The 27,338-nt window shown below is 39.3% G+C and overlaps 1 protein-coding gene across 1 annotated transcript in view; it reads right to left on the bottom strand.

Moving 5' to 3' along the window:
* Positions 1-399: 399 nt before the first annotated feature.
* Positions 400-27,338, bottom strand: part of MED13L (mediator complex subunit 13-like) — a 324,163-nt gene continuing 297,224 nt past the window's right edge. The window contains exons 20-31 of the mRNA XM_011964393.1: positions 26,214-26,406; positions 25,137-25,560; positions 24,412-24,631; positions 22,774-22,962; positions 17,252-17,475; positions 16,913-17,055; positions 13,787-13,945; positions 12,344-12,520; positions 10,661-10,818; positions 7,832-7,993; positions 5,182-5,294; positions 400-3,220 (exon numbers count right to left, since the gene is read on the bottom strand). Coding sequence (XP_011819783.1) covers positions 3,088-3,220; positions 5,182-5,294; positions 7,832-7,993; positions 10,661-10,818; positions 12,344-12,520; positions 13,787-13,945; positions 16,913-17,055; positions 17,252-17,475; positions 22,774-22,962; positions 24,412-24,631; positions 25,137-25,560; positions 26,214-26,406 — 2,295 coding nt within the window. The 3' untranslated portion in view covers positions 400-3,087. The remainder of the gene's footprint in view (positions 3,221-5,181; positions 5,295-7,831; positions 7,994-10,660; positions 10,819-12,343; positions 12,521-13,786; positions 13,946-16,912; positions 17,056-17,251; positions 17,476-22,773; positions 22,963-24,411; positions 24,632-25,136; positions 25,561-26,213; positions 26,407-27,338) is intronic.

Raw genomic sequence — 27,338 nt, forward strand, 5'->3', positions numbered from 1 at the left:
ATTTCTAAGAGACATCAAAAAGAAACTGGCTGAGGCTGTGAAGAGAAAGGCAGTGGAATATAAAGACAGACTTGTCATTTGTGCTAGGATTGACCACAATCTTACAGCTGAGAGACACCATTAGATCTCATCAACTCACAACAGTTGATTCAGTGTTGTGTGTGTGAGCATCTAAAAACTGATCCGGGAATGTACTTGCGCCCTGGAGTCTAAGAATACAATTTCAGAACAGCTGCTGGGGGTGACCAGGGCGGTAAAATTCTACATCCATTTCACTGACTGGAAGGTAGAGCCTGGCTACTAATCTAGGGCTATTCGATCCATATACACACACCTCTTGAGCAGGTGTAGATAATTTTATACAAAGGCAGGAGGGGAAGGGAAAAAAGCCACTCAAAGTTTCAGTAATTCAATAATTTATTCCTCTAAAAAAGTGTGTAAAAGTATATAGCTCTCATCCACAAGGTATATATGAATGACATTTAAAATGGAGGCCTTTTATTATTGTTTCTTTTTATCAAAGTCTTTTAGTGTACTGTACCAGCGCTATACTGTAGTTATTTTTTTAAATGAACTTCACATATTTTTGTATTCTTTCAAATTGTTTGCTATATATAAAAGAAGCTCACTGCAAAATGCTTGAAGGAAAAAAGGAAACAAAAGAAATTCAGAACTTCCCAGAAATGTACAGCTTTTACATTTAAAAAAGGTTCTGAAATATCCATACAAGCTTGCTGGACAATCCTATCCTTCTCTCCCCGCTTTCTTTTTTTGGTTCAAACCATGGTAAGAGTTCTGATTTCTGCAGAATTTCCAAAATTAAAAATAAAAAAAAATAAAATAACTTCTCACTCTGTAGCAAATCCAGGGCTTGTACATTTCAGATTAATTCAGTAAAAAACTCACAAGTAAAATAATGCATATTTAAGGGAAATATTATACAGACTTTTTCACACAGAAGTACATAATAAGATTTTTTAAAATCTATTGCCATTCATTTATTTTTGCACAAAAACGTATAAATATGTCACCAGCTTTTCTTAACTTAAAAAACTTAAATAAAAGACACCAGATGAAAACTACCCTTTGCTGCCATTTTTTTTTTTTAAGTTTTTTGTAGGGGTTTTTTATTTTTTATGTTTTTTTTCTTTTTCTGCTTAGAATTGGGTTTCTAGGGAAGAAAAGCCCCTGCATTAAAAACAGCCCATTTAAAAAAAAATTCAAAGTTCTGATGAATTCCGGGAAAAAAGCAACCCCAAAGTGGTAAAAGATTACAAATATCTACTTTACAATTTGTCTTCTCACCAAGATAATTTTATACAAGTTTACAATCTTCATCTTCTTATGCTCTTCAAAAGGCCTTGAGAATTTTCCTTTCTGATTAAGAAAAAATAGCACTGCAATATTTTTAAAGTCAATTTTACACTGTACACATTAGATACAAATGGTTTGATATATCAGATTTTTTATCCTATACATTGCGAAAGTCAACCCCCCCTTCAACTGGTGGTACAGAGAAGAAAATTATCCATTTACAAGTTATTTCTCTGCTTTCACATTCCCACCACACAACTTTTTTTTTTTTTAATATAATGTTTTAAACTTTAGATTATTTCAAGAAAAATACTTTTACAAAATCATATCAATTATTACATTTTTCCTTTTTTGTTAATAACCAGGACATGGAAGTCTCTTGGAAGAACTTTTAAAATTTGCATGATTCTCTCCACAGATGACAAGAGCTCAAAGGCCTGGTCACAGTGGCTCCCGGGAGGCCAGTACACACCCACTGCCCTCAGACAGAAACACACAACACAAGGGTTAGAAACAGGGTTTCAAAGACAACCCTCTGGGCCAGGAATGAGGAGTCATAAAATACTTCAATTAGCCATTAATGCTTTAAAAAGGCATTTTTTAAAAAGTCCCACCACAAAGGCTCAACTTCAAGTACTAATTTAATGGTTAAGTTGTAATATTTCTTTGAAATAATATTCCTATGGTCCAGAAAAAATTCACCATATTTATAACTGATTTCATGAGCAAACACTTTCAATTGTTGTATGTACATAAGTCCCTTTTGATCTAATGAGAGGAGAGACCTGGCTTTCGATAAGAATTCACTAGAAAATATATTTCCGTTGTGACTATATAAAACTAATTAAGGTACTTGCCTCCATGGCTCTGAGTTGAGCTTGACTGCCTTCTGTATAAAAATGTTATCCTTCATGAAATGCTGGCCACTTAACATGGCAGAACTTTTAAAACTCAGTTTGTTGTTAACAAAACCTACTGCTGGGTGGTTTTGAATATATTACTTTTAGGCATGATCTCCCCAATGTGTTTTTACTCCTTTTCCGGCTTCTAGGACAGAGGTATGTAGTCAAAGAATCCTATGGTGGATCTGAATTGGGTTTCAGCTACTGTACCTGGTCCTCGTGAATTAAAAAAACAAAGTCACAAAAACCATATGACAAAACAAATTAAAATAAATAAACAAAAGGAAGCTGTCTCCAGACCTTCTGCATCCACACACAGGTGTGAAGTCAACCGAAGCACTCATGCCAATCTGGATGGGAGCACTAGGGAGACAGGAACCCCAGTATGAAACCGTACTTGAGCTGGTTCTTATTTTTAAAAAGTCCCAGATTATGGAGTTCAGGTAACCCACAGGCCATACACCAGTAACTAGAGGATTTCATCCAAAGGGCTAGACTGCCCTCAATTGTATACAGAGGCTGAAAACACAGACTCTTGTGCAAAAGGACACTGTCTCTTCTGTTTCCCGCTGAAAAGCCACCAACAACCACCACTTCCTGGGACCAGTGGTTGGGGGCTACATACACCACCGCACTGGCTGAAAGTCACCACGTATGGAAGTTTCCAGGTCCATGAGAGAAGTGTCAAGGAGTCACTCTGGTAATGAACACTGCAGAATTGACATGTGCCTGCTGAGAAGGAATCACAGTGCAGGACTGTGGAGAGTGGTCTGAAGAAAAGGATGTGGGTTATTTGCAGAGTGTAGCAGGTTCCTTGGACTGAGGTTGCAGGGAGAAGGAACTGAGCCAGAGAGAACAAGTGCTTTTCCAATTAAAGTATATTCATGATGGCATTGTACAACTGAGTGAGCACCACAAAGTGGACGGGAAGGCAGGAAGTACGGTCCTGGGTGGCCGGATTGCACGTGAGCCAGGACAGAGCGTTGTACTGCTCCAAAACAAACCTGCCAAAGAGAACACACAGAGCAGGGGCATGAGCCTCAAGAGGGGCAGGCTGGTTCTCAGATTCTAACACATTCCAGATCTTAGCAGGAAGGAGGTCTCAAAGGCATCCTTTAACCTGCCCCAGGCTCTTTCCCTCATCCTTGTCTCATGTTCCTCCTTCCTTCTAGACATGGACTATCCAGTACAGTAGCCACCAGCCACACATGGCCACCGAGCTCTGCCAGTGAGGCCAGTCAGAACTTGCGTGGACTGCAGGTAAAAGTAGGCACTGGAGCCCAAACACTTAGAGGCCAGGTGCAGTGGCTCACGCCTGTAATCCCAGCAACTGTGGAGGCTGAGGTCAGTGGATCACCTGAGGTCAGGAGTTCAAGACCAGGTGGCCAACATGGTGAAACCCCATCTCTATTAAAAATACAAAAATTAGTCAGGCGTGGTGGTGCATGCCTGTAATCCCAGCTACTTGGGAGGTTGAGGCAGGAGAATCGCTTGAGCCTGTAGGCGGAGGTTGCAGTGAGATCATGCCACTGCACTCTAGCCTGGGTGACAGAACAGGACTCCATCTCCAAAAAAAAGAAAAAGAAAAAAAGAAAAGTATGTAAACATTTCATGAATATTTTTATATTGGTACATGTTGAAATAACACTTTGAATATATTGAGTTAAATAAAACATATTATTAAAATTCATCAGTTTCTTTTTACTATTTTAATGTGGCTAGTAGAAAAATTTTAATTAGATTTGAGGTTCACATTATATTTCTATTGGGCAGTGTTCCTCTAGGGCAGCAGTCTCCAACCTTTTTTGGCACCAGGGACCGGTTTTGTGGAAGACAATTTTTCCACGTGGTGGGGAATGGTTTCAGGATGAAACTATTCCACCTTAAATCATCAGGCATTAAGAGTCTCATAAGGAGTGCACAACCTAGATCCTTTGCATGTGCGGTTCACAATAGGGTTTGTGCCCCTATGAGAATCTAATGCCGTTGCCTGACAGGAGGCAGAGCACAGGTTGTAATGCTCGCTCGCCTGCCACTTACCGCACGCTGTGCGGCCTGGTTCCTAACAAGGCATGGACAGGGGTTGGGGACCCTTGCTCTAGGGGGCCTGGAAGCCAAATTTATGTTGATCAGGTTATTTTTATCCATAACTATAATTATACATTAATCTATAATGTACAGTTTCTTATCATTTCCTAACCATTTAAGAGTTATAAAACATTAGAAAAGCCCTGTATCTTTTCTCAAGGTAGATGAAGAATGTCTGTGGTTTGATTAATACCCATTTCTGGGATGCATTTCCCTACTATGTCATTTATGTTCTAGTTCATTTAAAAAAAAAAACATAATCGGTAGCTCACATCTGTAATCCCAACACTTTGGGAGGCTGAGGTGGGTGGATCATGAGGTCAGGAGATCGAGACCATCCTGGCTAACATGGTGAAACCCTGTCTCTACTAAAAATACAAAAAAAAGCTGTCACCCAGGCTGAGGCAGGAGAATGGCATGAACCTGGGAGGCAGAGCTTGCAGTGAGCTGAGATCGCGCCACTGCACTCCAGCCTGGGTGACAGAGCGAGACTCCGTCTCAAAAAAGAAAAAAGAAACAGGAAGCATAAGAAGTATTTTCAATGTGAGGTGCTTTAAAAGTTCCAGATACTGTCTTCTAACTATCCACCCCCGAGATCTGACCTCTCTTCATCACCGTGAAGTGCTTGCTCTGAACGGGAAGCAAAGGCAATTATAAATGCATATCACTGCCTAACTGAATCCAATGTGTCACACTCCCTGTCCCATGCAGCTATGGGGGACTGCAGCTCTCACTGACTCATCAGATACTGTTTCACTGCACAAACGGCAGCTTCTTTTCTATGAATACCACACTTAGATTAAAACACCTTGCAAAGACAACAGTAAAGGAATATCATTTCAAACTGCACTGCTATGATGCCTAGGTTGGTATCTACCTTAAAACATCAGACGTAGTTTTGGAGTCAAGAGGGTGTGGAACCCGCTGAGAATTCCTGGCAGGCAGAAGTTCGTCTGTCTGTGCTACTGAAATGTGGTGATGCAGCGAAGCCTGGTGAAAAAACAAAGGGAGTTACCTCTCTGGTCTAGACAATCACAGTGCAGAAGTGAGGGAGGCCATGTCTGCCAGAAGCAGATGCTCCCAAAAGTCCTTAGAAGTCAGAGTTTCTATGAGTCTATAAATTTTAACCTGCTCAGTAACCCCCAAGGTAATCCCAAGTAACTTCTCATCCTAGGGTTGGTGGGGGGAGGCAAACTTTTTGGGCTTTTTTGGTCTACTGTATCTTGTTTCTTCAATGGAAATAGTCTAGCACACACAAAAATACTCTAATATATTATAAGGTCCCATGAATTGATATCACCAAGATGTAACAATTATCAATATTCACCACTTTTTTGTTTTCATTCTTCTGAATTATTTTAAACAAAACACAAATATTACCATCTCTACAAAACATTTTAAAAAAAAATAGCTGGGCATGGTGGTTTGTGCCTGTAGTCCCAGCTACTCGGAAGGCTGAAGCTGGAAGATTGCTTGAGCCTGGGAGGATGAGGATGCAGTGAGTTGTGATTGCAACACTGCACTCCAGCCTGGGCAACAGAGCAAGACTCTGTCTCCAAAAAAAAAAACCAAACAAAAAACAAACCAAAAAACCCATAAAACAAATATTGTATCATTTTGCTTGTAAAAAGTCAGAGATATCTCACATAAGGACCTTTAAACATAACAGTAATTATCACACAATAAAAATTCACAATGATTCCTTAATATTATCACCCCAATCACCCCATCGGCAGGATAATAAGATAATGTTCCCTTATTATCTCAAAAATGTCTTTTTATATTTGGTTTACTAAAATCATGAGCCAACATGATCTGTACGTGACAAATGATTAAAGGCACGAAATGTCTACTGTCCCACCTGAAGTAACATGATTCATCACTGGGTTCAGGTGGTACCAGCGTACTACACCCATCATAAAGTTCCTCATCAAGTTTTCACCCAATGGTTTTGGTATTACTTTATATGTAAACGAGAGGCAATATATAAATGCTTTCTCTTTATTTTTTATTTTCAGACTGAGTTGATGCTCTAGCAGTTAAAAATGACTGATTTTTTGTTTTCCAACACAATTATGAACCAAGGATTTGTTTCATTCTATCACTGTCATCATTTGTTTTAATGATCACACGGTCCCATCCTAGCCCTGGACAATCGAGCTGCCCTCTAAGATGGCTCCTGAGGCCCTGATGGACCATCATGATCTTTGGTAACTTTCTTGCTTTTAGGTGTGACAAAATGCCCTAGGTTCATTGGGAACATTTCCTGCTTCATACCTGGAATCAGTCATCTTCAAAGAACCATAGTACCTTTAAGTGACAACAGTGTGTAGGAACCACAGTTGTGGCAACAGAGGTGTTTATTGCTGCTAAGCTTTTTCAGCAGACAGAGCTAAAAAAATGTGCAAACTTTTTTAGAGAGGAAAAATAAATCTACGCTCATACTGATAATTCTAGTTCAAAATACAGAACACATGCATTTTTATAAACCTTCTTTGATTTTATAATAGTATGTTAAGTCATTAGGAAAAGAACATTGCTTCACTAAGTTTTTGGTTTGACTTCCATCATTTGTTTTTGAAAATATAATCAGCTGTGTGTGTGTATATGTGTGTGAATACGCATATCTTACAGATTACTCCACGGTAATCGCTACTCCACAGAATGATTACACAGAAATATTCTCCATTTTGTTGCAAATGATTAACATTTCACTGTCTGGATGTGCCACAGTTGATTCAATCAGTCCATCACTGATGACACTTAGGTTCTTTCTAGTCTCGGACATACGTCATTTTCTGTTTTGGCGAAGAACCTTTGGGCTCTTCCTTAGAGGTGGGAATGCTGCCCTAAAAGGGTAGTGTGTAGGGCTGTATTATTCAGCAATTCCACCAACACCAGGGCCTGCTCCCCACATCTGTGCCAACACAGTATGTTGCCAAATCTTTGTATTTTTGCCAATCTGTGGGCAAGAAATGGATTTCATTCTAGGTATTGCTGTTTTTAACACAAACTGCAAATAGGGGATCTTTTGTTTTGAACCTTTAAAATTGGGATTAAAAGGTTCCAAGAAATATAAAGGAAGGAGGAAGTGCAAATGTGTGATGTTTTTAGCCGACTCTTACCCTGCTCTAATGAAGAATGAGAGGAGTCCATGGCAGGGGAGGAAGAGGACGGCTGGTTACTATACCCTCGACGCAGGCTTAACTTTACTGATAGTGACGCAATATAGACTTGGAGAAAGACCATTACACTGAACCCCATGTATCCACCCTAGATTTACCCTCTGGGCCCCACTGTCTCCTCCTTGGGCTACTGTGATTCATTTCTTTGTGACATGCTTTTGGGTCCTCCTAAATTCTACTCTCCACCTACAACTGTAAAATTTCCTCAGAGTGTAAGTAGATACAAGAGAAAAAAGGAACAGAATAAGATTATGATGCCTAAAACTGAAATTTCTAACCAAAATTAAATTTAAGCATAAATCACTCATTCCTTGCAAACTTCTAATATGATACCAAACCAACCTTTAAGAAGAGAGGGCACTGGTTTTGAGCCTGGGGACACGATGACCAAAACCACTGGGGAAGATTCTCAGCTTTGGCAGTTGATACAAAATACCCAAGGGCCAGGGGCTGCTGCTTTAGTTCCTCTGGTGCTTCTCTAGAAAGAAGACGCTCACCCTGGCTCTGAAAAACAAAAATCCCAAAAGCATGATCAACATTTATCTTAAACCTCGAAAAACAAACTTTCGTCAGTTCACTCTGCACACTGCAGTGAGTGATCCCCTTTGTGGCAGCATCTCACAGAAAGCCACAGGTGGCTGAGAAAGGAAAGCAGGGCCGGCACTGTCTTTGCTGCACACATAGAGAAGATGCCAGCAAAGCTGACAGCCTCAGTCAACTAAGTACGGATTTATTTGCTTGGGTTTCTTTTCTATGGGATGGAAGATCAATTCCATGGCATCGTGATGTAACAAACTAAAATGGAAAGATTACAATCTCTGACAGCAGAAGTTTCTACCATACGCAGGTGCTCTTTCACCAGCAACCAACCACAGACACACGAGCTCACCAGCTTGACCAGGACAATGTGACACCAGTACGTGCACAGCACAAATGTTCCTGAGCTGCCAGTAGTGCAAGATCTGCTCACAGAGAAGCCATTTTCCATCTGCAGCATTCCCCTTAATAAGAGACTCCTGGAAGAGGCTCACTATGTTTTGCTGCAACTGACATTTTTCTTATCTGTAATTCTTTTAGCTAGCTTCAACAACTGAAAATGTACCTTTCATGTAAGCAATAAGTAAGCCATTTGTTTTTAAAAGGCTCTGTTTAGGCTGGGTGTGGTGGCTCGCACCTGTAATCCCAGCACTTTGGGAGGCTGAGGCGGGCAGATCACTTGAGGTCAGAATTTTGAGACCTGCCTGGTGAACACGGTGAAACCCCAACTCTACTAAAAGTACAAAAATTAGCCAGGCATAGTAGTGCATGCCTGTAATCTCAGCTACTCAGGAGGCTGAGGAAGGAGAATCCCTTGAACCCAGGAGGCGGAGGTTGCAGTGAGCCAAGATCACGCCATTGCACTCTAGCTTGAGCAACAGAGTGAGACTCCATCTCAAAAAAAAAAAAAAAAAAGCCTTCTGTTTAGAAGGAAAAAATAATCTGCAACTACTACATCAAACTGTATCAATTCTGAGTTGATTAAAAAATAAAAAATTTACTGCCACTTTGAAGGCATTCTTTTCCCTGCTATAATGTCTTAACTGGATATCAAAGAACGTTTAATGCTTCAGAAAAAGGAAATGCTTAAAGCCTCTTGGAGGTCACCTGGCTGCAGCTGCTCAGGATTGAAAAAGGCCACCTGGCTAGCTTCAGAACAGCACTGTCTAAATCATGACACTGAATTAAAGACTTTAGTGCTTAAGGCTCCAAAAAAAGGGAGAAACACAGCATACCTCTGTTTCTTACACAGCTAACATTACACTTTAATGACCAATTCTTTGTTAATGCATAAACTGAATTACAACAACAGGTACTGGGACGTAGTTGCTATTATTCCACTTCACAGATAAGGTAACTCAGGCTAAAAGAGGTGAAGTTAGGTTGTCCAAGGTCACAAAGCCCGCAGGCCCAGACCTGCAATTCAGAATTGTCTTTAACAGACTCTGGGGCATGCATTCTTAGCTACTATGCTATTTGCCTACAGAATTCAAATTAAACCTAACTTTAAAAAAATAGGCAATGTAAAATTTGTGGTTTTTGTTCCTATCACAACCATTTCCCATGAACAAATTGTCATTAACTGGTAAGTAACTGCAAAGGAAACAGACTTAAAACCCCTTCCTTCTAGAAGAAGGTAACAGCGGCAGGTATAACATGGGAACACTCTGAGATGCCCTCCTCTGGTCTCACTTGCTCTGTGACTAATCTAAGTTAGAAACCTTCTTTTTCTCCATCGTCTAATAAATTCAGTGCTGGGAATAAAAGTCCCCCCAGTGAAAACTTTAGTCCTTTATATCCATCTTTGTGTCTAAATAAATGAGTGTGAGCAGGGTTGCTTATGCTTGTTCAGTCTTATAGCTATTTTTCTAAGTCTTAACCCCTCAATCTCATAACATTTTAAATAAACAGTACAATACAGTGATGCAGCAGGAATCATCTAACTGAAGCAAAGTTACCACAAGCTGTGGCAGAACCCTCTAACTCTTAAATCTTCTGTTCATTCACCTCCAATATCCCTGAGATATTTAAAGATGAAACCAGTTGTAAGCTCTGGTTTTTTCCTTAATACTCTGGCATTAACCTGGACATACCTGTAAAATCAATCTCCTGGCGGCTCTTGCCATTCCTGTGGGTCAGCTAGAAAGAAGGCGGCTGCAAAATGACTAAGCCAGGACACGCAAAGAGCATGGCAGGCTCCTTTCAGAACAAGCCATCACCAACAACTTGTTCTTCAATCAGCACAGTTACTGTTGAATAAGTACGGTTGTTGTACTGATCTCTTAAAAGCCACTATTTTGGCAAAAAATAACATTGAAAAAAAAACAACTGGGAAGCAGCAAGCAACTAGAACTAATTTTTGCTAAGAAAACAATGCATAAAAAACCCTTGCATCTGTAACAGGACTAGTCTTCTGATAAAACTTATTCATCAGAAATGATAACACATTTATTTCAAATTCCTGCCTTGTATTCAAAATGGAACTACAGTCAGTTTCCCACACTTATTTCACTTGTACCAAGGACCCAGACCATCAAGAACTGTGCGTGTAGGAACAAGATGATCGGATGTCAAGCGAATTATCTTCCTGAAGGCTGTGGTTGTCTTAAACAATGTACTCCAAATCATCCTTACCCGACTATGCTGGAAGTGAGAGCCCACACCAATTCCAGAAGGAGAGCCTGGGGAGGGTACTGGGGAGGAGTTGGGAGAGGAATGGAGGTTCCCAGTCATTAATATGCCAATATCATTGTCCATATCATCTGGGAATGGAAGGTCAACAAACATATCATCTAGAGGGAAGAGGGGGGAAAAAAGCACAAAAATTAAAAAGATAGTCCATATCAATTATCATAATAATCCAACTGAACCTATGTCATGTTTTGTTGGCATATGGCTATTCTGGACACACACAGTTAAGAACTGAGATGCAGGAGGACCTACTGAGGGCAAGCTATTACAAATTATTCTCTCGCTTTGTGCTCTCTCCAATGATCTCCTTATGTAAAGTATTAACAGAATGCAATCAAGAATGTAACATAAAAACCAACACTCTACATAGCCTCCAAAGGCACATAAAAACATGGCTAAAGAGCTAAAGCAGCAATTTAATCATTAAAGTTGACACCATTCAAAAACACAGTAGACTCCATCAATGTATCCAATTAGCATCTAAAACACCAGAGGCTGAATGAATGCATGTTAATGGGTGTGAACTTGCCCTGAAAATGGAGACCTATTCCAAAAGCAAATCAAAGCACAATGTTTTCTCTCTCTCTCTCCCCCCCCCCCCCTTTTTTTTTTTTTTTTTTGAGGTGGAGTCTCACTCTTTTGCCCAGGCTGGAGTGCAGTGGCACGATCTCAGGTCACTGCAACCTCCGCCTCCTGGGTTCAAGTGATTTCTGGCTAATTTTTGTATTTTTCATAGAGATGGGGTTTCACCATGTTGGCCAGGCTAGTCTCAAACTCCTGACCTCAAGTGATCCGCCTGCCTCGGCCTCCCAAAGTGCTAGGATTACAGGCATGGGGTGCACCTGGCTCAATGTTTTCATTAAGAAATCCTCCCCGACACTATAAAAGTAAGGTACATCCACAGCAGAAAATTTCTAAAGAAAAGTATAAAAAGTGAAAACCATCACCTAGAACGCAATCACCATGACCTTTTTTTTCTATGATTCTTTTATTTTCTCATATATTTGTTAATCCGTTGTAATCATACCAGACATAAAATTTGGTATCCTTTTCCCCATCCCCTTTACCATACGTAAACACTGGTAGGTGTTACAATTTCTTCAAAAACAATGCAAATGGATGCACAGTATTGAGCATTTTATAGTTTATAAGTGATCATTTTTTAAAACAGATGCCTTAACAGATACTCAAAAATTTCCATTAAGAATAATCAAATAAGGAGTTTCTCTACAGCAAATTAGATTCCCATCAACTAGCTAAAGGAAGGTGCTCTCTTCATATTGCTTAGTACTTCAAACATTTCAAATCACATCTTCAAATATTTACTGAAAGAGTGGCACCCAAGTACAGAACACTGCCACACAGATATTATTTTTTGCCTTTAATGAAAAACAGAAGAAAGTCAATTGCCCAAAAGAGGAAAATATTTATTTGGTTTTGGTAATTGTGCAGATAAATTAAAGCTTTAAGACCAAAAAGATTCTCAAACCATCTATCCCCTCTTTATAGTTCCTGGGTTGTTTATTACAATACAGAAAAGCCATGTGGCAGGGCAGCCCAGTGATTCCATAATCCAGCTCTGCCCTGCACGAAGGTGAGCACTATCCATACAGGTCTTCTACTCACCATTGTTGGGGCTAAACCCATCTTCATTGGGGTAGTTGGCTGGAGCCACCTGGATGGTTGATGATGTTGGGAACACCAAGATGTGTGTACAAGAAGCATCTTGAGGGGTGTTGAGCTGAGATGACTGCATGTTCAGTGCAGTACTTCGGCCAAAAACAGAGCCCATTGTGACAGCATCTTTAAAGAAAAAAATAAAAAGAATTATATCAATCAATGATCTGGAGTGGTATGAGTCTGATGAAAATGCCATGATAAATACACACTCAAAGTTGAGTCCAATTGTTTAAATATCTTCAAAGAAACTGACTCAGAGCACACAGCTATCTATAATAACCCAAGTTTCATTTCACATTGAAAAGGTTAAGATAAAATTGGATCAAGTCCACTAAATGTTTTAATTACTTACATAAGAAGTATTTCTAAAAATAAACCCCCTACTTACTTTCCTCCTCTGGTTGTTCACAATTTATAAAGTACTGTTCTAAATGGTTAACAATCCTATAGCAATAGTACCATAAAAATCAATATATGTTGTAACACTTACTGAATGCTTACTACATGCCAGCATTTGTGCTAAACTCTTCATTCAAGTTATCGCATTTGATCACCACAGCATTTGAAGGTAGGAACTATGATCCCCATTTATAGATGAGGACAAAAGCACAAAGAAGTTACGTAACTGCCCAAGTGGTAGAGGCAACAGAGGTAACCTATGGTCTAATGAGGACATCTGTCTCTCACTGGATTGATGACAAGTAACCCCATTCTCACACCACAATACTATTGACTTTTATAAGGAATAAGTGGGGAAGGTCCCCCATTGGATTCAAGAAATATCTGGATGGTAAAGATAGGTTATAAAAGTATAAAATCGCTTAGTTGCTGGTTTTAAAAAACGAGCCAGATTCTTAAGAAATTCTGTGGTCACATGTTTTGGCCATCCACAAATGACACCTACATCTATTGAGAGCTTACTGTGTACCAGGTACTGTGCTAAACTGCCTTCCCATTCATCTTCAACCATATCAGAGAGACTACAGAAACATCCCTTCGAGGCTGTTGTGGGATTCTGCCAAATGCATGTCTTCAAAAGGATATTCAAATATGCATCATGCTGGGGTCTACTTTAGTAGTTCTTTGGAGGGTGATCTTCATATACTAACAACAAACTGGGGTCAGGTAACAGTCATTAGCCATGATTCTATGAGATCTCAATTATACTCAGAACTTAGTCTTTCTTCCGAGCTTTGGTCAACAAACATGATAAAATCACAAACCACTCCCCACGGAAGGGATCGAACGTTTTCCATCTTTAAGCCCCAAATACAATCTTCTCTCATAGAAATATAATGAAGACAATTCTACGCTTGTCTGTGGACTTAAGTTTGAGTGGACTGAATTGATGTGATATGTAATTAATGACAATGACATGAAGAAATTTACCTGGCATCACTACAAAGGACCCCTGGGGCTCCATGGCAACCAGGCAGGCACTAAGGATAGAAGGAGAGTCTGCGGCAGAGATTCCACACATCCGGCACACATCCTTGAGCTTTTTGCTGATTGTCTGTAGTGAACATTCTCCAAGGAGGATACTCCAATCTGAAATCAAATATCACAGTCATACACAGTCTTTAGAAATTCATACTGATGGGAGAGTTAAGCTTTTTAGCAGTTCTGCCCGGTAATTGAATTTCCAAGGTTGGGCCCTAAAGGGAATTATGGCTTTACAGAGGTTCCCCTCCTTGCTATAAAGAGAATGTTACTCGACTTCTATTACACTTCATTAACAAAGGAACAAAGGCCTACTATTCTGTAGGCTGATGTCATGTCTGAAGTGACCTTTGAGAGTCCAGCACTAATCCAGTCTAATCTACCTACACCAGATTTAGGCACTTAGAGTGCTTTTCCATGATGGCAGCAGTGTTAGCTGCCCTGTCCTTTCTCCTCCTTCTCAAGGTTCAATTCTTTGAGTACTCTGCTCTGGAGGAGAGCACTGGTGGGTGGAGGTAAACCTGAGTTTTGGTTATTGCTGTAGGTTAGTTATTTCCATGAAAGGCAAGCAGCAGCAGAAATGAAGAGAAATAGTTCTTAGAACACCCAAAGAGCTCACAACGAGTGTGAGTAAAGTGCTCCAAACGATGCTGCACTAATAGCGGAGACTGAAAAGTTGGCATACATTTTCTTTCTAATGTTTACTGCCTCCAAACAAAAGCATTATACCTAACTGGAGCACTGTGGAGGATTATGTTACTCTGAGAAGTGGAAAGCACTTGGTCCCCTCTTCCTACCTCCCTTACACACATGAAGTATGTGCCATTCCTATGCATCGCCCCTGCTCTCGGATCCCATCTTGCTCATAAAATGCCACACCAGTGCAGGCTGCTCTACCTCCACACTCTTTTTTTCCCCCAAATAAGCTGCCATTTCTCCCCTTAAAGAGCAAGTGAATGGAGAACTGTTCTCATATTCCCAAAGAACCCAAAACTGAAGTGGCTGAAATAAGAGTGGCCAGGAACATGAAGAATGTGTGTTTTAAAACTATGGAAAATCATAGATGTGAGCTTCATATTTCAAACCAAGTAAGAAAGAAAAGGCAGTGTGTATTTCATCATAAAGACTGGAGATAAGAAACAGAAATTCACAAAGCTGACTCTGAAACCTCAGTCTCCTGTTGCACACTGTCCCATGGAGATGCAAAGTGGCACAGACCTCGGATCCCCAAAGGAAGGAGCTGTAGATTAGTAAACAGATTTCCTGTACACTAGGTTCTTCCCATGTTTTTATTCCTGAACATACATTTTCTTTCAATCTTTTGATGGGTTCCTCCAGTCACACATTCCTCTCCACTAAGAGATAAGGAAGAAGAATGTGCCCTTATAAAAATCATACAAGGGAAGGAGATGGCCTTAATAATTTTCCAAAATACCAAGTGACTAGACTATTACTCTATATTTTTATCCTCCCTCTTCTTTCCTATTATAGTCTAACTTTCCCCAAGGGTTAAGAATAGCTCAAAGCCTTTAAGAAATAAGATTGACTGAAAAAGCAGACTGGGGAGGAAGACAGAAAATTCTGACAGAAATAAAATGATGAATCCCCTAATGTATTAGACCTCCAGGCACTTGATACAAGATTCATTATGATAGTCCTTTAAAAAATGAAAAGGGTCTATTAGTCTACAGTACAACTTATTACTAAAAAAAAAAAAAAAAAAAAAAAAGGTAAATGCCAAAGAAAACATTTACTTAATACATATGATGTAATATTTATATAAACTGCTGTTAAACCTTGAAAATTTGACACCAGATTTAACCTGCATTGTAGGAAGTGAGGTACACTTAAGCTCTCCTACAGTGCAAGTTATATCTGTACCAGTGATTTTTGTTTAGGGAATCTACAAATACCTGATGTGAATTTCCTATAAAGAAATAACGTACATGGTCTAATGCAGGGGTCAGCAAACTATGATCCACAGGCCAAATCCTGCCTCCCATTTGTTTTTGTAAATAAAGTTTTATTAAAACACAGCCGTCCACACTCATTTAGGTATTGTCTAGAGCCGCTTTGACGTTACAACGGCAGAACTAAATAGTCAGAACAGCAACCATCTGGCCTGCAAAGCTGAAAATATTTACTATCTGGCCATTTATGAAGAAACTTTGCTGACTCTGCTCTAATGTATTTGGCACCCAGGAAGCCACTAAGCTAATTTGTGACATAAGTCTTTCTTTTGTGCAGATCTTAGGAAAAAACTTCTCCCATGTGAATGCATATATTGAACTTCTTATAAATGTGTCATTAATTAATAAGGCTTTAAAAATAATCTAAGCTTATTGATACTATTCACATAAACCTGTACAAGTAGCTACACTGGGATAGTAAATGAGCTGGGCTCAGCACCAAGCAAGGCAGCTGCTGGTGGTCAGTTGTGTTGTGTTACAGTTAAAGTGCTTCCTAACCGACTGTTACATTTATGAAAAAGAATATAAGCAGTGGTAGTTGGGGACTGAACTTCAAAAATCTGCTCTTTTAAGCTTCCAGGCTGAAGAACATCAGACAGTGGCAATGTGAATAAAGACTGCTTCTACTGACAACTACTTGTCCTCATGAAACAGGATTTCCTTGCTGTTGTGCCACCAAAAAAACTAAAGAAACACAAAACTCATCATCAACCACTAAACAAATTGAAGGCTGTTTTTATATGACTTCAACTGTCACCTACAATCACTGATATAAAATTTTTGTCTTAAAACTGACTAGTTCTTCTCATTGACTCAATATATAAATAAATGTTCGAAATGTGAATTTACTATCATTTTTATATTAATAAAACTCTTTTTGTTTTATATATTGGGGCTCAATATTTAAGATTTTATTTGGATAAATGATTTTGTTGCCAAAGAAGAGTTTAAAACTGGTTTATCCTGCACATATAAAAGAACCATAAAATAGAATCTGCTTAATTCTTACTACAAATTTAAACATTTCCTCCCTTAGTTCAGTTAATTACATCAGCTCAGCCCTTTTCCTCTGTTTTCTGCACATACTTCTTCAAAAACTTCTCACCTTTAAGCTCCCCATGGCCAAGACGCCCAAGTCGCCCGATTACAACTCTCCAGGGTAGAGATGTCATTTGGACAATCCCTATGCACCATTCCCATAATTTCTGTAGTCCAATTTTACGTGCAGATACTTTACTCCTCCGTGACCTAACAAAGAAAGAAACGGGGAAAGGGAAGGGGTCCCTAGATAAATCAGAGTTATCACTTGTAAGACAAACACTAGAAATTCCAAAGAACCTATCCATGTGTACCCACTTCATTTACATAGAAAACAGGAAATATTCATATTTGAAGACTGGTACAGCATCAATTTACATGCACCATAAACATCAAGCCTTCTCACCTGCTTGGTAAAGCAATATTTACAACGCAGGTCTCCAGTAATTCCCCATGGAGGTCAGTGCAGGAAGCCAAAAGCCAGCGCTGGTCATGAGATAGACAATAGCCCACGAAGAGCACATTGTATTTCTGGCTCGCCTCACCAAACGTCTCTCCCAGCTCTGTCTGCTTGTCTTTGATTGGGGCCAATATAAAGGGAGGGGAGTAAAGCTGGATTGGGCTGGGCCGCTGAAATCAAAACCAAAATCATTATCAGTACAAAGCCACACAACTTAATGATCACAACAAAATTCAGAACGACACTGAGGGGACCCACAAGGAATAATGGTAATAAATCGTTTCTCTCTCTCTTTCTCTCCAGTACTAGATAAATAAATAGTATTGATGACACATAACGAAATGAGTATTTAAATCATGTAAGCTGGGAAACTCAAGCCAGTATTTCCTTATTAAAAGAAATTACTATTTTAGAAAGTACACTGGCCCAACTTCATTAGTCGTTAGGCAAGTGGGAAACTGAAACCACAATGAGATAATGCTACACAACCACCAGAATGTCGAAAATAAAAAAAGAGAAAATATTGGTGAGAATATGGAGCAACAAGAATTTTTATACATTGCTGCTTAAGCTGAACAAACACATACTCCCTTTGAACCAATAAAATGCACATGTTTACCAAAAAACAGGTATAAGAATATTCAGAAGAGTATTAATCACAATAGCTCCAAATAGAAAATAATCTGAATACTCATCAACAGTAAAAGAGATAATAAATTGTGATGTAGTTAACAGAATCAGAATATCAAACAGCAATGAGAATGAAAAAACTATAAGCAACAAAACAGATGAATCTCAACAATGAATAAAAGAAGCCGAATGTGAAAGAATATGAAGTAGATGATTCAATTTATATCAAGGTCAAAGACAGGCAAAACTACACTATTAGAAGTCAGAATAGTGACTATCTTTAAGGGATTGGAGAGGCCACAAGAGGGGCTCTGGATACGGATTATGCATCTGCTTCTTGCGCTTGTTAAATGGTATTTTTTTTATTTACTGAAAATTCATTAAACAGTATACCTATGATTGAGTACTTTTCAGTACATATAGTTTAATATGTGTGTTTGTGTATGGAATTTTAGAAATCAAATCAACAGCTGTTACCAAATATAAATATTTTAGATTAACTGTGAAAATTTTTTAATTGTCATTTTACAGCTATCATACACATCTTACTATTTAATAAACTACAACAGGGGTCAGCTAACTTCTATAAAAAAGAAAACCAGAGAATAAAGTTTAGATTTTTATGGCTGTCACACATTCTCCTTTTTGTAAAAATGTACTCACTGGCTAAGTGTGTTGGCTCATGCCTGTAATCCCAACACTTTGGGAGGCTGGAGTGGGAGGATCACTGGAGCCCAGGAGTTCGAGGCCAGCCTGGCCAGCACAGTGAGACTCTCCCTCTACAAAAAGTAAAATAAAATTAGCCAGGCATGATGGTGCATGCCTGTAGTCCCAGGTACTTGAGATGCTGACTGCCTGAGCTTGGAAGGTCGAGGCTGCAGTGACCCATGTTCATGCCACTGCACTTCAGCCTGGGCGACAGAGTGAGACTCTGTCTCAAAAACACCAAAAAAGTAATAATCATTCTTACCTAGCTGGTCATTCAAGTACAAGCTGCAGGCCGGATTCAGCCCAAAGCCACAGTTGCTGACCCCTGAACTACACAGCATTAGGCACGGTAGTAACAGAATGACACTATTTTAAAGCTAAAAGAGACTTTGAAAATAATATAACCCAACTCATTCATTCATCACAGGGATTCAAAACTCAGGCTGAGAAATATTCAATGACTTGATCAAAGTTGCAAAGCTAATCTAACACTAATCAATTCACTCTCCACGTGACCAGAAATTGCACTCTTAGGTATTTACCAAGAGAAATACTATGTCCACACAAAAACCTTGTACACAAATACTCATAGCAGCATTATTCACAAGTGCCAAAAAGTGGAAACAACCTAAATGTCCATTAACTAATGAACAGATAAACAAAATGTGGTATAGCCATACAATGAAATATTATTTAGCCAGGAAAAGAAATGAAGTACTGGTACATGTTATGACACGGATGAATCTCAAAATCATTACGCTAAATGGAAGAAGCCAGACATAAAATATCACATATGGCCAGGTGAGGTGGTTCACGCTTGTTATCCCAGTACTTTGGGAGGCTGAGGCGGGCAGAATGCTTGAGCCAAGGAGCTCAAGACCAGCCTGGGCAACATGGCAAAACCCCATCTCTATCAAAAAATTACAAAACTTTAGCAAGGCACAGTGGCACATGCCTGTAGTCCCAGCTACTCCAGTGGCTCAGGCAGGAGGATCACTTGAGCCCAGGGAGGTTGAAGCTGCAAGTAACCATGATCTTGCCACTGCACACCACCCTGGGTGACAGAGCAAGACCTTGTCTCAAAAATAAAAGTAAAAAAATTGGGGGAAGGACTGCTTGAGTCCAGGAGTTCAAGACCAGCCCAAGCAATATTAATGAGACCCTGTCTAAAAAAGAAAAAAAAAATCATATATTGTATGATTCCATCTACACAAAATGTCCAGAACAGGCAGCTGCACAGAGACAGCAAGTAGACCCGTGGTTGCCAGGGACCGGAGTGGGGAATGAGTAGTGTGTGCTAATGAATACTGTGTTTCTTTGAGGGTTGATGAAAACGTTCCAAAATTAGATGGTAGTGATGACTGTACAACTCTGTGGAAATACTAAAAACCACTGAACTGTACAATTTTTTTTCCTTTTTTTTGGAAACAGAGTCTTACTCTGTCACCGAGACTGGAGTGCAGTGGCGTGATCTGTGCTTACTGCAACCTCCACCTCCTGGGTTCAAGCAATTCTTCTGCCTCAGCCTCCCAAGTAGCTGGGATTACAGGTGTCCGCCACCACGCCCGGCTAACTTTTTTATTTTCAGGGGAAACGGGATTTTGCCATGTTGGCCAGGCTGGTCTTGAACTCCTGACCTCAGGTGATCCGCCTGCCTCGGCCTCCCAAAGTGTTGGGATTACAGGCAAGAGCCACCGCGCCCGGCCTAAACTGTGAAATTTTTAAAAACAATTTCATGATATGTGAATTGTATCTCAATAAAGCTGTTACTAAAAAAAGAAAAAGTCCAGCTGAGTTTGCCTGGAGTTTTTTACAAAACAAAAGGCTAAATGTGAAATATCTTAGATGTAATAGACAGCTTCTGAAACACTAAATAAAATATGATTCCCAAACTGTGTTCTGAGATGTGAGATATTCCATGAAAAACAAAAGATAACAGCAATTGTATTTGAAAATTTGCATATAAATACTATAAAGTAGATTCTTTCACATGTGACAACTTGTATAAAACTGTGCCACCCAGAGAATGAGAACTGCATGGAGGCAGGGGCCTGTTTTGTTCACCCCTGCATCCTCAGCACCTAAGAGAGCACCTGGCACACAGTAGATGCTCAACCATATTTACCAAACGAGAACACAGTGTTCTAGCTGCAGACTGAGGCAGACGCAGAGGCAGCACTGACCAACTAATCATTACCTTAATGCAGATTAAAATGTATAAACTTCAGGCTGGGTGCAGTGGCTCACACCTGTAATCCCAGCACTTTGGGAGGCCGAGACGGGCAGATCACAAGGTCAGGAGATTGAGACCATCCTGGCTAACATGGTGAAACTAAAAATACAAAAAATTAGCCAGGCGTGGTGGCGGGCGCCTGTAGTCCCAACTACTTGGGAGGCTGAGGCAGGAGAATGGCGTGAGCCCAGGAGGCGGAGCTTGCAGTGAGCCAAGATCGCGCCACTGCACTCCAGCCTGGGTAACAGAGTGAGACCCTGTCTCCAAAAAAAAAAAAAAAAGTATAAACTTCAGCAAATATTTATAACATTTGCTTCTTTTGTTTCTAATAAAGTAAAATCGTTTCTCTCTTCCTCTTTCAAGCAAAATGGAGAAAAAGCATACTACTCGAAGTCTTTTTGCCATTTATTTTTAACCTAAACCTCACTTTATCTTATGAGCTCCTGATGGCGCTCTGAGAATAATAACCTTTAGAAAGGCAATAATTCATAATTTCTGGAAACAAAATGAAAAATAAGCAGAGATGTTTACTTTTGAAATTCTAGAAAAATTTAATAGAGAAAACAGATGAACTGCTCACAGAAGTGAAAACTTTAAACTCAAAGAATAAACTAAACTAAAACTGCCTAAAATAGAAATTTTATATAACACTGGAGTGAATGTAGGTCATCGGCTGAGCAGCTTTTCTCCCTTGGGACTAAGCTGACCTGAACCAAGTTACAACAAACACAGTATTAACTACTTGCATCATTTTTCACTTCCAAGCATTTTACTTATAAAAGTGCAAGCACTTCATAGAGTTGTTCAGAACAACATTACCAACTAAAAATAGCAATTGGTGTTTGAAGAAGCTCTCTTATGGTAAAGAGGTATTTGCTGGCTTTTACTAATCGGGTATTTTTCATGCAATAAAATTGTGGGAACTGATTTTTGAAGGCTTTGAAAATTCTGAACATTGCCCTGTCTACCTATCTTCAAGATAAGGTGATGAGAAAAACAAAGGAACTGTAAAACTTTTGTTTAAAACATGTTTAGCTTTGGTGCTGTAAAATTCCCTTTGAAATCCACACATATCTGTAGAGAAGTAGGTTTAAAAAGATGGAGCGAAAATGCATTCATTTACATACCGAAGCACTGAGGCAAGGAAAGGAGAAATCAACTCCCTGTAAGTATGTGCATCAGAAAATGAGGGCCCCCTGCAGAGTAAATACAACTACAACTGCTGTCTCAGGATACAGACCAGAGCCAGAAAATGCAAAGGATTTCTGATCTAAGACACAGAGTAGCTTAGAAAAATAAAGAAAATAAATTTAGAAAATTCAAACATTAAGAACTAAAAGTGATACATATATTATTGCCTAAAGTCCTACATAAAAAAAAAAGTAAGAATTTGCTTGCCTCTTTTCTCAAAAATTCTTAAAAGTTCAGAGAAATATCTCCTCTATTTAAACCTAAGAGTTAAAGAAACCTGCCAACTCTTTTTCATTCCCCGCTTGAGACAGGGTCTTACTCTCCAGGCGGAAGTGGTTGTGTGATCACAGTTCACTGGCATCTCAAACGCCTGGGCTCAAGTGATCCTTCCGTCTCAGCCTCCCAAACAGCCAGGACTACTGGCACACATCATCACTGATACCTGGCTAATTTTTTTAAAAAAATTTGTGGAGACGGGGTCTTGCTATGGTGGTCTCAAACTCCTAGGCTTAAGTAATCCTCCCACCTCAGCCTCCCAAAGTGCTAAGACTACAGGCGTGAGCCACCACCACATCCAGCCTAGCAACTCTTATATCAAGGTAGAAGGCCAACTAAGCAACCGGCCAATCTCTAGGTTAGATAAAATACCTCTCCTAGCTTGCATTTTAGTATAAATTTTCTAAGTTTCTGTTCTGCCAATACCCACCTCAGGGTTCTTGAGGGTCATCTCAATGCTGGCTGCAGGCCCAAATCCCGTGAGGGATTTAATGTGGATCTGTGTAGGCAATGGTCGCCTGCACTGGCAGTACACTGAAAATGCCATGGACTTCAAGTATTGAATGTAGAAAACTTGCTCATCCTTCATTGTCTGCAGCATGTACTGGCAAGGCACAATCTAAAGACACAAATACAAAAAAACAAAACAAAACCAAAAACCTAGAAACTGAGATCTAACACGCTAACAAGCAAGCTGAAAAAGGAAACGGCATGAATTCCTTACCACAATGGGGAGAGGTAACCTCAGCCCTAAAATATATCAGTGTCACACACAATATAATTAAATCCTAATTCCTTCCACTGCCATAAAATTCTCTATCACCAGCAATTTCGAAAGATGTACAATTATATGGGTCAAGTTATACTGTCACTTAGAAACTACCATGTTCCCATTTTAGAGGTAAGATCTCAATTTATTACAGGTATTACCATGGCCCCCAAATTGTATTATATTTCTCCTTTTTATAATTACACAGTGTGTGTGGCATTTTTTGGAATTATTACCTAATCATTTAGGATACAGACTTCAAAACAATGGAAAACTATCAGCAATGTACTCTGATAACTTTAATTTCAATCTTTTAATTTTCCAAGATAGCTTCAGTTAAAGTGACATTAAAATGAAACCCAAACATCCGAAGCACTGTTTTTCATCTATATAGAATTTAAAAAAAAATCATTACACTATAAAGCTGTCAAAGGTGCAGTGAAAATAAGCATACTCATTCACTGATGAAAGGAAAGTAAGTGTAATCTCTTTTGGAATGGAATTTGGCAATATGTGTCAGCATCTACATCTAAGAATCCATGTTAAAAAATGACCTGAAATGTGAAAAATAAGATTATACATAAATGTGTACTATGGCTTTATTTATAACAGTAAAGAAGTGGAGATATAGGAATGGCTATGGAAAATATGCAGTCATTAAAAATGCTTGTAAGAATTTAAATAACATGAAAATGTATTCATGAATAACATTAGATAGAAAGTAAGTTATATTAAAAGTATGATCTCAACTGTGTAAACAAAAATAGAAAAACAAGCTAGAAAAATACCAAAATGGTAATGGTGGTTGAATGTAAAAGTCGGAATTATGACTATTTTTTCTTTTATACTTTCAGGTACAGGTTGAATATCCCTAATCAAAAAATCTGAAATCCAAAATGCACCAAAACCCACAATTTTTGGAATGTCAATAAAACGCCACAAGTGGAAAATTCCGTATCAGACCTCATGTGATGTGCTGCAGTCAAATTTAATCAAAACTTTGTATAAAGCACAAAATTATTAAAAATATTGTATAAAATTACCTTCAGGTTAAGTGTATAAGGTGTATATAAAACACAAATTTTATGTTTAGACTTGGGTCCACTGCCAAGGTCTCCCATTACATATATGCAAACATTCCAAAATCAGAAATCCAAAACACTCTGGTCCCTAGTATTTTGGTTAGGGGATAATTAACCTGTACTTCTATTTTTTAAGAAAAACCATAAGCCTGTATTTATTTTCACAACAACAAAAATATCAACATCAAAAGTAAATAATAAACTTGCAAACAGTAACCTGGAGAATGAAAGAATTTCTCATATGCTCAGGTAAATTATCCAGCATTTCTGTGTAGCAGCGCATCAAGCTCAACAGCCAAAAGTTCCCAGAAGTGGAGTCCTCCTCCGCAGCATAAGTGAATGGGTCCACCATGTAAATGACAACGGCTGGAGGGTGGGCATGGCTGTCTGCAGAGTCAGGCTCCGTGGGAATTCCTATTCTCTCCCTTTCTGTAACACTGGCGAGAGAGTCACTTGTGAGACACACAAAATAAACATAAATTACATGAGTATGAAAAACAAAAGTGCTCAATTCCAGAGCACACAGGCTCCCTAAAGAATGTTTACAGATTAAATGTAAGAGTAACATGTATCACCTTACCAAAATACAGGCAAACCAAGCCAGAGAGCATTGAAGGCAGATGGAAAATGGCAATGTACTCCTCTAAAATGGGAGATATCTTTTTCAAACTCCCCTTTCTTTTCTGTGGTTATGTTGTACAAAGTTGTTATTAATTGATAGTAAGTTTAATAATAAGGTTTATAAGTCATAATAATTTATAAGAAGTCTCAAAATTTTAACACTGCAGCTTTAGATTGACCATTACCCCTTTCTTTTGAGAAGAAGAGAAATAGAGCACTTCATAGGATTCAGAGAATCATGAGGTCAAGGGAGAAAAGGTGCAGAAGAAGAGAGAAAGGGTCTGAGCTGAGGCCACTCGTCTCAATTAGTGAGTAACATACCTCTCTTGTCCATCCTGTGAGGGCTGAGAAGAGCTCTGCCCAGGGTCAGTGTCTCCGCCACAGCCTATGCTCCCTTGAGTTCTATCCGTAGAAATGCCCCCAGTGCTGGGGTTCTGCCCTCCAACACTACCACTGAATCCTGAAGAAGAGGTAGTGCTTATCTGGCTAATACCAGGAGCAGAGGCAGACGATGAGACCGGTGGCACAGAGGAACCAGATGCGGAACTACTTGCTGCAGGATTTGTAGTACTACTATTCGAGGTGGGGTTAAATGCACTGCCAGCTGGGGGAGCTGCTGATCCATTTGGAGCTAAGGGCCCAGCATTCCCAGGCGTAGCCTGTCCCTGTGCCGCTGCTGGTGGGGTCTGGTATTTAGGTGGTATCAACAGGCTGCTATCAAGCTGCAGAGTGGCTAAATAAGGTGCTGAAAGAATACATGCAAAGAGGTGACTTTAGTGATATTCTGCAGTGTCAACTAAACCAGAAATCTAGAATGGTCACTTGTAAAAAAAATTATGCTTTCAAGCTGCAATACTCTGATTACAATACACAAAATACTATCTCCACACTCATGCTTATGTATTCTGCAAACATGGAAATGCACATGGAGCAACTTATAAATTCTACAGAAGAGGCCTGTTTGAAAAGAGAAAATCAATCACTTGTGATAGTCTCCTTTCAGACTGATTCCATATGCCTGCCCTGAAAAATGAGAAGCTATATATTCCACAGTCATCACAGGACATTATACTCCTAGGTTTACAAGCTTCTAAGATTCTCTTCAGAATATGGGTTAAAACTAAGCAGCTAAGTTTTAGTTTTAAACCAAGTCATGCTGCTAAGTTTTCAAAATGTGGAGTAAATTAGACATGATTAGGCAACTTTGAATAGTTTTTTAAAAATATATGTACATATAGAAATTAACATTAAACTGCTCAGAACACCAAAATGGACCTTAACAAATACAGCATTACTTGAGGCAAAAGAAATACAATGTTGCATCTATAAAAGAAAGGATGGGAGGGATTTGCTATTTTACTTCTCCAGTTCTACTTTGCCAAATAGATTCCCATTTACCTAGGTGATGGCGGCAAACTTGCGCATAAAGTTTGAGTCTGGAATGATTGTCATTCTCCTCGCCGCTCCAAGGCTGGTTAAACCACTCACTCACAAGCTCATCTGTCAGCTTCTGTGCCACGGTTTTTCCCACGCGCATGATCCCGTCACGTAGCACTTTGCAGATGGGCTTGTGCTGCCCAAGCCTACACATCTGATATCATAGACGAGATCATTAGTTACAACAGGGGCCATTCCTTCATTCGGCACCAATGGTTAGCAAGGCAGATTCTTTAACATACAGATGGAAGCATTTTCCTTTTTCTTTTAGGGTTACTGCATGCAATCAAAGCAACATTAGAAGTTGGTCCTTTCAGGTAATTGTAATGTACCCTTAAATTGCTATCTGTCTCTCTAAAACTTGGACTAGGCTCTCTAAAAAAAAACAAAGTTTCTTCACTCAAGCCAATTCCTCCTGTACAAGAGGAGGCTGCTGAACACTACCTGACTGCTAACGGACAAAGGATTAGCAGATTCCTGCCACAGTGGGCTGACTGAGACATATGTCCACTAAAATCTCCTAAGTAATCCCTACTCATAATGTTTTCCCATAAGATAACATTAAAATTTTATGGGCCATCTGTTCTGTTACAGACATTTGGAGATCACCAATAGCAGGGGCCACTGAAGCAGTGAGTACGCTGATCACTTTTTTTTTTTTTTAAAGTGAATAGGACAAGGAGATTCTGCTATTAATCTCCATGACGCTAAATGGGAGCTTATGGCAGGGAATATAATAAACCTGCAAAAAGTAAACTACCTGTTCACCAGCAGGAGAGCCCACATTATTATCCCTTATTGGAGTAGATGAAGTGAAGGCTTCCTAAGCCCTGACAAAATCCTCTAGTATATACTCTTCTTAAGGAGGTATGAATCACTGCTGAATGAGCAACCCTAGTGAAGTCATTACGAAAAATTTAAAGAGTGTCTGCACCCTCTTAAAAAGATCTGGCAGTGGTTTTTACATTTTGTAACTTAAGCTGAAGGTTCCATTCAAGGGAATGGCTGGGCTTTAAAATTGCTTACACAAATGTTCAGTTAATTATGATTTAATAGTGTTATATATCCCCTGACCAGACACTGTTC

The sequence above is a fragment of the Mandrillus leucophaeus genome, unplaced genomic scaffold, assembly GCF_000951045.1.
Source record: "Mandrillus leucophaeus isolate KB7577 unplaced genomic scaffold, Mleu.le_1.0 Scaffold7, whole genome shotgun sequence".
In the NCBI taxonomy this organism is placed as follows: domain Eukaryota; kingdom Metazoa; phylum Chordata; class Mammalia; order Primates; family Cercopithecidae; genus Mandrillus; species Mandrillus leucophaeus.